Source organism: Vigna umbellata, chromosome 5 (assembly GCF_029865625.1).
Source record: "Vigna umbellata cultivar VRB3 chromosome 5, Vumbellata_1.0, whole genome shotgun sequence".
Taxonomy (NCBI): Eukaryota; Viridiplantae; Streptophyta; class Magnoliopsida; order Fabales; family Fabaceae; genus Vigna; species Vigna umbellata.
Genome location: NC_142169.1, coordinates 67,898,837 through 67,909,571, shown reverse-complemented (window position 1 = coordinate 67,909,571; position 10,735 = coordinate 67,898,837). Strand labels below are relative to the sequence as shown.

The window sequence follows — 10,735 nt, the reverse complement described above, 5'->3', positions numbered from 1 at the left end:
CCCTCCAAAGAAAGATAAGAGAAGAATGTTCTGACTGGGTGACCACTGTAACATGTTATTTAATGATATACTAAAAAGCTTCGTTAATTATTTTTCTACCTAAAATATCTTGTAAACAAAAGTCCTTACAAAGTCAAAGATTTAATGGGCACCAAACTATTCATATAAAAAAAAGTGATTTAGAAAAAAAAGAAAAAAGAAAAAAGAAAAGTAGCTGAAAAGTCAGAAACAAAGACTAGTATAAGACTTCTAGTAACTGAGGGACCCACCTATTTTATCTACATACCCTTTCATATGATGCTTACGTCATATACAATGGAATTTTTCCAAATGTTCCAGAAAGCCTACGTCATCAAAGAGAAGATGACGGCACAGGTGACGTCATTACCAAATTGGAATGAGTTTGGAATATGTTGAGCTGTCATGGCTCCTTTTCTTTGCCATCGCTTTCCCTTTAAATTGCGAAATTACCCCTCCCGATTTTGAGGTTTTTTCATTTACGTTTTCTGCCGAGAAATTGATTGAGCTTCAATTTTGTAAAGTTGGATGACCTTTATTCTCGTAAAATAACTTTACCAACTCAGTATAACTTAACTTAAATTTAATATAACTATTATATTTAAAATTTAATAATTAAATCGTTATTTTATTAATTTATCTGTTTTGTTTCTGTTATTGTTAAGAAAAATGCTTTTATATAATCTGCTAATCTTAACTTAATCAATGACTCAAAAGATGTCTCGATCATGATTTTGATACCGTGTGCCAGATGGACATATTGGGGCTTGATCGATTTTCCAGATAAAATTGTTATGTCATTAATACAAAATTCTTATTAGTCAAATACGTTTTACACACTATAATGTATTATAATAGTCTTTTCCGATTAGTTAAACAGTGAAAAAACAATTTGGCACTCTCTCCAAAAGGATCATTATTATAGTTGAAAATTAGCTGCCCAAAGCGAAATTCCACCATCCGTTAATATTTAATTTATGGTTTTATCTCGTGTTACTTTTTTCATCAGTTATGAATATACATTATAAAAATTGTCGTGTTACTTACACATTGATACTATTTAATTATAATATTAGCATTGTTTATTACCACCATAATAAAAAAATATTCTTTTAACAACTTTTCTTTAACAGTGATTGATCAATTTCAAATAATTTAAAAAAAGATAAATTCAAACAGAACAATAAAATAATAACATGTGCTGTTATCAAAAAATTATTAAAAAAGTTATCAACATTCCAATAAAAAAAGTATACATGTAAAAGAATACATTAATTATCAACTTATTATCTAATATGTCAACACAATTTGTTAATATCTGATGAAAAATTAGAAAAGAAAATGAAATTATATATCTATAATTTTGTAAAGAATTTATTTACTCCTGTAAAATTTCAAAACCAAAATCACACTGTTACAAACAATAGAGTAAAATTTCAATGGAACCTTCACAATAATATAGCTGCTGCTTATATGAAAGACATTAAAAAAAGGAAAAGCTCCAAATAGAGCGATTAGATTGGCAGTCAAAGGTTGTAAATTTTCTGTCAAAGATCTGGTTCTCTTTACATGCCTAAACCTTAACAACCGAAAAGGTAACATCACACTAAATTGTCTATTCATTCATTTAAGAAAAGCTGGTATTAATCATCCGTACAAGACTTTGTGTTATACTGTATGGATGGGTTTCCACGAAAAATATAGCAGTTTGTAAATGTTCTATAGCGGTAAATAAACATCAAGAATGAGATCGTTTATGTGGATTCGTTGTTAAGAGAACTGCGAATCAGTTGTGGTTGTATGTGTTCAGAGAAAAAAATTATGAACTTATTTATAATTTATTTTTATTTATATAAAATTTCATCCAAGGCAAAATAGAAGTACTTAAGCTTTCAAAATAGAAACGAACAATAATGATTGTTGCGGCCAACTCCGAAAGCTATTTGTCTTCACTCTCATATTCAATTATCGAAGCAACCCACAAACACTATAAATGTGTGGAATAATTAAGTGGAAGAAATATTATTGAATAATAATTATGCAAATTAATTTTGAAGGGAAGAAGTGCAATATTGTAATTAAGAAGTAGAAGTGATGGCGATAGTAGGGCAAGGGCACGAGGGAAAGAGGAAGTAGGAAAGAAAGTGAGTCCCAAAACCCTTTCTCATCTGCCACAAAATATTCTATGCCTTCGCCTTTTCCCATTTATTCCATAGATATATGCCAAGTCCAAAACCACTTGACACACCTTTGCCAACTTCTCCTCTCTTCAAAAACCAGACAAACGCAGAGGAAACAAAAACAGAGACTCGCTCAAACAAACATGGGAACCAACAAAAACTACGAGGAACAGAGCAGGCTCTCCTTTTCTCAATTCCAAACAGAGTTCTTACCCTTCAACGAGAACGACCCTCAGGACATGGTCATATACCAAGTTCTCAACGAGGCCAATGCTCTCTCCAACACATTCCACCCTCACCAACGACTCCACCAACCGCAATTGGGCCTCGAGCCCACCAGAAACATCGCCAAAAAACACTACAGAGGAGTTCGCCGCCGACCCTGGGGGAAGTACGCCGCCGAGATTCGGGACTCCGCACGCCACGGCGCCAGAATATGGCTCGGCACCTTCCAGACCGCCGAAGAGGCCGCCATGGCTTACGACCGCGCCGCCTTCAAGATGAGAGGCGCCAAGGCTTTGCTGAATTTCCCAGCCGAAATCGTGGCTGCGGCCTCGGAGTCATCGTTCAATAATAATAATAATAATAATAATAACAACGATGCTGTTTCTGATTGTAGTGGTGGAAGCTCTTGCACCACGAACAATTCCACTCAGGTAAATGGGTCTCGGTCAGAAAGCACAAGTAGCACTAGTTAGGGGTTGCACAAATGTAGAAATTTATTTTTATTTTTTCTTTCTGGAATGGGTTGGTTTATCATGGTTTGGTTTAATTATTACCACTACAAATTATTTGTATCTGTCTGTCATTACTGGAAGACAATAATTAATTAATTAATTAATTAATTAATTAATTAAATAGATACCATGATCGTGAACGGGTTCAGTTCATATGGTTCTGGATTAAGTGGTCCTTTGTTTTTACCTTTGCTATGGGTTTCAGAGTGTGTATAAAGATTGTTTGAAGTGATTGGAAAGTGAGCACGTATATATCATCACAGTCACTTGTAGTGCTGCTTTTGTTAATTGCTCCTAAAAGCCCCGTTTCAATCGATGTTGCATTGCACTGCCTTTTCTTAAATATCGGATTATTATTTTATTATATTGCCAAAATGAAAACCACTGTTATCTAACTTAATCACAGTCAAGGAAAATTTGTTTTCCGTTTCTCCACGTGGATCTCCTGCTTTGAATTTCAATTCTATCCAACAAAAATGGTGTAACTCTCCAAGACAATTTCATCACGGCTTCAAATGCTCCTAAGGAAACGTATATGGTAGTTTGTCATGAATTAAATGTTCTTTTTTCGCTAATTGGAAAGGTAAGGTGTCAAAATGCGTATTTATTTAGATATACATTGAAACTGTGTAATTAAAAAAATGGAGAACCAAATTCTCTGAATTATGTAGTCTCATATATATATTATTATAACGCATTGGAAAATGTATTTTTACATCTTGTAAAGTATCAATTCAATATGTCTTCGTATAGTTTAAAAAATATGTTTGAATATAGAGATATTAATTATGTTTGGAATGTATTTTAGTTCGTTTTTAGTTTTATTTAATATATAAAAAGGCTTTTTGGAACCCTCTTTTATGCAGGTTGTAAGTAATAGATTTAGTACGAATGAAGTCACGCTTAATTTTGTACTTGTGTTACAGATAAGTTATATTATGTTTTTTTTTATATCTTTAATTAATTTATATAGACTTATTATAACGTTACTTATTGACTTGTTATTTATCTACTAAATTTGATTAATTTTATTTTTATTGTATTATGTTTTGGATTAAATTTTATAAAATGTTATGTTATTTGTTATCCAGATTGATACTTTAAAATTATATCTTTTTTTAAAAAGTTAGATTTTTCAAAAATTTTAATGTTTAATTTAATTCAACTCGTTCGGGACTGAATTGAGCTTAATTGAATTTAATATAACAAACTATAAAAATTCAACTAAATCTAATATGATATTCTTTAGTGGATTGAACAATGAGTATATATATATATATATATATATATATATATATATATATATATATATATATATATATATATATATATATATATAAATCTTGATTAACTCAACTCAACCTTAAATCACTCCAAATAATTTGAAGGTTTAAACATATTGTAATTAATAATTAAAATGCATTAGAAAGTGAATTAAGAAGGGTGTTTCTTTGTAATGGCGTGGCGGATATGATTCATCGAGAATCCATAAATTAATAAATTATATAGAAAGAAGAATGTTTAAAAGCGTTGGAAGATAAAATAAAGGCTGAAGTTTTGTTTGTGTTTGCATGATGACGAGGAAATAGTAAAAGCTACTTTTATTTTGACACCTAACAAAATTTTAGACATACTCTACATTTAATATTTTATTTTTTAATTTTTTTATAAATATAAAATCGAATTTTTTTAATAACTAAAATTTCTCTAAAACGAGTTTTCAAATGGTAAACCTAATGTGAAAAAAACATTTTACAAAAGTAAAGTGGGTCATGTTGGTTGGTTCTTCATTTAAATGAAAGACAGTGCACGGGCCTCAGGCCTTAGGCCTTACACAGTCCAATTCCAATCACTTTTTCTGTTTATATATTTCTTCTGCCCACCTTTACCATTTCTTCCTTTTTTTCTTCTTCAATAAACTTCGATTCAATAAAATAAAATAATACAAAATAAAGTCTATATTCATTTATGTCCATTAATATGAATAATATGACTCAGTTTGATTGGTATGCGACCATTCTTGCGTGAACTTGTTATGCAAGAGCTTAAATCACAGCCAAACAAATTTAGAATATAGTTTTGAGCTAACAAGGAAACAAACATCAAGTGGAAAAACTCTGTATAGATCAATCGTTATCATCTTAAACATTTTTTCTGCCAAACCATTAGGTTTTAAGTTTGATGCCAAATACAGCAAAAGATATGCAAAATATGACAGAAATAATGACTATAATATTTCTGCATATGAATGTGACCACCAAAGACTAATGAACAGTATGAATCAATGTCAAAAAGAGGACAGCAAACTGTCCAAGTAATCACTTCCTAGATCCTGAAATACAAAAACACCTAGTTCATTTTCTACCATGCATTCCAACTTTTTTCTTGCAGGTTCTTCATTCATCGTATCATCATCAAACACTTCCCTCTTCCTAGACTTGATCAAACTTTCCTTCTTGTCACATCCTAAAGCCTTTGCAACCCTCTCAAGTGGGAAATTAAGGTATGCCTTTGGACCCCTAATCCTCAAAGCGGCCTTGTCATAAGCCAAAGCAGCTTCTTCAGCTGTTTCAAATGTTCCAAGCCAAACTCTTGCACCTTTCTTCGATGAGTCTCTTATCTCTGCAGCATATTTACCCCAAGGTCTTCTCCTAACTCCTCTGTACTGTTTTCTAACTTCCTTCTCCATTCTCACACCACCTTCCACCTTGTTATTACATTCACCAGCACTTCCAATTTCAATGTTGTTATCGCTACAGTATTCTGTATTGCTTGTGTTAGGTAGAACAATACCATCTAAAACTTCTTCCCAGAAATCAGCTCCCATTGATATCCACCTCCCTAAACTTGGAAGTCTTTGTAGAATTTCCATGGACCCTTCTCTTCCATCAAGGTGAGGAAGTTCTTCCCAAGAGTTACAAGACTCTGCAGCGTCACCTTTTCTTCCATCTGCTTTATCGCTGCTCATAATTTTGGCCCATACATTCTCAAGAATCCCTTCAGAAGTTGCACCGTGATTACTATGAATATCCATGTTGGTAATGAAGGGGGTGTGTGATATTATGGGTGAAGATATATAAAGCAAAACATGCAATGCGAAAAGGCTGTTTGACAGCTCATGAGATTTGCTTAATTGCTTTAATATGATAAATGAATGGAAACCCAATTGGAAAACTTGAGCATTAATGCATTTACCAGCTATTTTCAAGGAGGATTTCAGGATTTTCAACACCATGACACGCTTAATGAAAATGAAAACTTTAGTTTATTGCTTTCTTATTGACTTGTGTACTTGTTCAATCATTTGGGACTTCATCCATTGCTGATTTTGTATACTTTGTGCGTTGTATTGGAATGCGTTCCTTATATTCATGGATAAAACATTACGAAACAGAGAGGCATAAGCATTTGAAAGCTGGCAAGGGTTGACTTTGTTGCCTTTTGCTGAGGTTGGAAGCATTGTAAGTTTGGTTGAACAAATTTAATGTTTTCTCAGTCAAACCAATATGGTTGCTCCAATCTAGTTCACAAGGGATACAAATTAAACAAAGAATACCAAAAGGCTCGATGTGGCAAATAGTAACACTGGTCCTTCTATTGAAATCATGACATAATTTACCAAAAATTGCTCCATATCAGGGAAAAAGTAAAGGGATGAAATGAAATGGCTAAGTCATTTCTAAGTATATATTTAACTTTGACAACATGATGTCCATTGCAAAATCAGTGTCTTTTTTTAATATATAAGACTTAAATTATTAAGAATCTAATTTATGAGAAAAGTGGTTGAAAATAATAAATCTGTCTTAAATTTGTTGTTTTCAAAAGGTGGCGTGAAGGAATCCACGACGAGAAATTCTTGGGGCGTAAGAATAGGAAGTTTATTAGGGAAGTGATGGATTAATGGAAGGTTGATTAAAATAAACAACACGAAACCATGCACACGGTTGGGCCTTAAAAAATTGCTCTTCATTCCATGAACCAAACGCCGCAGGTGTTTTCCAGATTTCTGTGTTTGCTTAAACAATTTTCTCATTGCGGGATTTCACATTACAAGAGTGTTTCATCTAAACTCCAACATTATATTTTTAACTTTATAACATTTAATCCTTATCTTGCACCTTCAACTTTCTTAAAAATTTCATTTTTAACTTTAAAAATATCTTTTTATTTTCTTCTTTTTCTTATTAAAAACACTTTACACCACCAAAATAATAATTAAATTTAAAATTTAAATATTATTTAATATAATTTTATATTTTAATAATTATTAAAATATGATTTATATTATAATACTAGTTATATTAAAAGTATAAAAATAAAATAATTAAAATAAAAATAATAACAATAAAAATAAAATTATATTAAATAAAATATTTAATATATTTAAATATATTAAATTATAATAAAAAACTAAAATAAATTAAATAATTATTAAAATTTAAATAAAAATAAAAATTTAAAAACAATTATTTACTTAAAATCAAATAAATTTATATTAAATAAAACATTTAAATACATTTAAATTATATTAAAATATTAAATTAAAATAAATAATTTTGAAAATTTAAATAAAAAATAAATTTTTAAAAACATTTATTCATCGGATATGGATATCCGAAGGGTTAAATATGTTTTTAGTCTCTTAACTATCAAGCGATTTTGTTTTTCGTCCCTATTTCAAACTTTGTACGATTTAATCCCTCACCTTAAGGAAATCATAATTTTTGGTCCTCCAAAACAAACGGCGTTAAAAATCAGGTGAGGTGGATAACGGTGCTGTGCCACGTGATATTTTCATGCTTCTCTCCTCTCGACCTCTTTGATATTCAGCCGCTCAACACTCAAAATGCTTAAACACTCATCCAGAGCGTCCCTCTGAACATCTGCTTCTCTCCCTTCTCACCGACACTGTCTCTTTCCTTACATCTTCGTCACCGTCCACCGAAGATCTGAACATCAAGCTTCCTTATAGACCCTTTGAAGACCAGGAAAAATATCTCTCCTCCCTCCAAGAAAAAGAAAAACATATACCACGAATGTATATTACTTGCGGATGGTGATACTAAGGTCAATGATGCCTTTTCCTTGTTGAATAAATTTCCAATATAATAAATGTGTTTGGCATTCCTGTAATTATATTTGTCATTATGAGGAAAGGGCGGAAAAGGGATTTGGGGTTACCTTGCCTTTGTGGCAGGAAAAGAGGAAGAATCTATAGAAACATAAACAAATTGAAAGAAAAGCTGGAAAGGTAAGGGGGAGAAAATTCATCAAGTAATTATTGTCTTCTATTATCTTGTTAGTGATTCTGATATGTAATTGGGTTCCATCCGGATGTCTCTGTAAATGGTTTCCTTGCCGTCTCCACCAACCGATGTGGTGTTGAAGAATAGTACAGTGGTGGCATGGGAAGATAGGGACGGGAGGAGGGTTGAGAGGTTGGATTCGTAGGTGCTGTTTGGAGCGAAGGTTTTGTTGCTTGAACAACTGTGATTCAGGTAGTAAATTTCAATGGCGTTGTAATATGCGTGAATGGGTTTCTTCTCTGGAGCACGATTTAGGGTTGAGTTTTGTCATGGTTGGCGATGGCGGCTTGCACGAGAGGTTGGTGGTGGCGGGCTTGCGTGAGGAAGGTGGTGGTGAGGAGGAGAGAAGGAGAAGAGGGTGGTGAATAATGGCACACCCGTGGTACAAGATTACTGGGAAAGCTGGTATCATGTGTGGCAGACCGTTAGCCACGTCAGATTAAATTTAACGCCGTTTGTTTTGGAGGACCAAAAATTATGATTTCCTTAAGGTGAGGGATTAAATCGTACAAAGTTTGAAATAGGGACGAAAAACAAAATCGCTTGATAGTTGAGGGACTAAAAACATATTTAATCCATATCCGAAATATTACTTATCGGATATCTGTATCGATTAACATATCTTTTCAAAATTTTGTTTTTTTTTAACTTTAATAATTATTGAAATTAATTTAATATTTTAATACAATTTAATATATTTAAATACATTATATATGAAATATTATTTTTATTTTTATTGTTATTATTCTTATTTTTATTATTATTATTTTAATTCTTTTAATAAAATTATTATAAAAATATAAATCATATGTTAATAATTATTAAAATATAAAAATATAATAAATAATATTATAATTTTTATTTAAATTCAAAATTTGGTAAATTTTAAATAAAAAGCAAAATTGTTAGCGTAATTTTAATATCTGATAAACAAGTTTTTAACATTTTGGTTTTTAATTAAAATTTAATAATTATTTAATTTAATTTAATATTTTAATATATTTATATTAAATCAAATTTATTATTACTATTTATTTTTATTATTTTATTTTTATGTTTTTAATATAACTATTATTATAATATAAATCATATTTTAATAATTATTAAAATATTAAATTATATTAAATAATATTTAAATTTTAAATTAAATTAAATTAAATTATTATTAAAGTGGTGAATAATGCTTTTAATAAGAAAGAAAAGAAAATGAAAAAATATTTATTAAAGTTGAAATAAAAATTTTAGAAAAATTGGAGGTGTAGGATGAGATGTTAGAAGGTTAAAAATGTAAGTTTTGGAGGTGCAGGGTGAGATATTGAAGGTGTAGGATAAAACACTCTAATATTAATGCCTATCTCAATTGCTAATGGACTTGGGCTGGGCTTGTCATGTGTCGGCCCTTTGTATCTCTACCCAGTGGGAAACAGCTGTTATTCCTGAACCTCTATAATTTAACACTTTACTTTTTAGTTAGGATTTTCATTATGAGTTCCTGAACCTCTAAACATAAAGATTGTATGTCTATAAATGAAAATGTAACATTACTTATATTTTGATAGAAAATAGAAAAAGAAAGAAAGAGAGAAATAAATAAATAATATTTTGAATAAAATTATATTAATAAATTTTTATTATTATTTTATTTTATTCCACTATTTGTATTTCACAATTTTTACTATAAAAAATATAAGAAAGTATATATATATATATATATATGTTATTCTATTTTATTTTATCGAAATTAAATTTTTGTAATGTTTTTTTATTTATTCTACATATTGATATGTGTATTATTTATTATTTCTTTTAAATTTTAGATATTATTTAGAATATTTAACTTAAATTAAGTTCATTATAAAAAAATTATAATTATTTTATAAAGAATAAAACTTGTTGTAATATCCCATTTTTAATAGTATAATTCTATTAAAATAAAACGTTACATAAAAAATAATAAAACAATTATATAAAATTAAAGCTTCCACAAGGACAAGATCTATACTTATAGTACCATCTTACTTCTCATCTATAATACCCTTACCTCTCATTGGAGTAACTGAAAAGAACGTTTTCCTAAGCTCACAACATTTAGGTGATCATCACAAAAGAGAAACATACATAGAGATAGACAACACAAAAGCAAGGGTAAACTATTGTACAAATAAAGCATGATATAATAATTAACAATTTACAACATTCAAGAACGAGAATTTTATACAACCCCAAGACCACTAAACTCACTTATCCGGATGTGATGCTGATATAGACTACTGAAAGCATGCACTCATAGTAGTATTTATACTCTACAGAGTTATAAACAAAGGCAACTCAACCTACTACCCATGAGGTAAATCTTCCACTCATAAAACCTAGAGGGCTAGGGTAAAGACCTACTGTCATTCTCTCTGTCACCCTATTCAACTTTACATGAGTTAATGGTTGGTAGAATATTAGGATTACCCTTTTAATACAGCCTCTCTATCAAGCATGT

At 30.2% G+C, this 10,735-nt stretch overlaps 2 protein-coding genes across 2 annotated transcripts; one reads left to right on the top strand and one right to left on the bottom strand.

The window, feature by feature from the left end:
- Window positions 1–2,132: 2,132 nt before the first annotated feature.
- LOC124833195 (uncharacterized) lies at window positions 2,133–3,223 on the top strand. Its single transcript, XM_047307611.2, has one exon. The coding sequence runs from the start codon at window positions 2,204–2,206 to the stop codon at window positions 2,894–2,896; it is 693 nt and encodes a 230-aa protein (XP_047163567.2). The 5' UTR covers window positions 2,133–2,203; the 3' UTR covers window positions 2,897–3,223.
- A 1,854-nt stretch (window positions 3,224–5,077) lies between these two features.
- Window positions 5,078–6,014, bottom strand: LOC124833217 (Integrase-type DNA-binding superfamily protein). Its single transcript, XM_047307636.2, has one exon. It carries the CDS (start codon window positions 5,967–5,969, stop codon window positions 5,223–5,225), a length of 747 nt encoding a protein of 248 aa, XP_047163592.1. The 5' UTR covers window positions 5,970–6,014; the 3' UTR covers window positions 5,078–5,222.
- Between the last annotated feature and the right edge of the window lie 4,721 nt (window positions 6,015–10,735).

Coding starts and splice junctions, on each gene's coding strand:
- LOC124833195 (XM_047307611.2), top strand. CDS start 2,204: ATGCCTTCGCCTTTTCCCATTTATTCCATAGATATATGCCAAGTCCAA.
- LOC124833217 (XM_047307636.2), bottom strand. CDS start 5,969: ATGGATATTCATAGTAATCACGGTGCAACTTCTGAAGGGATTCTTGAG.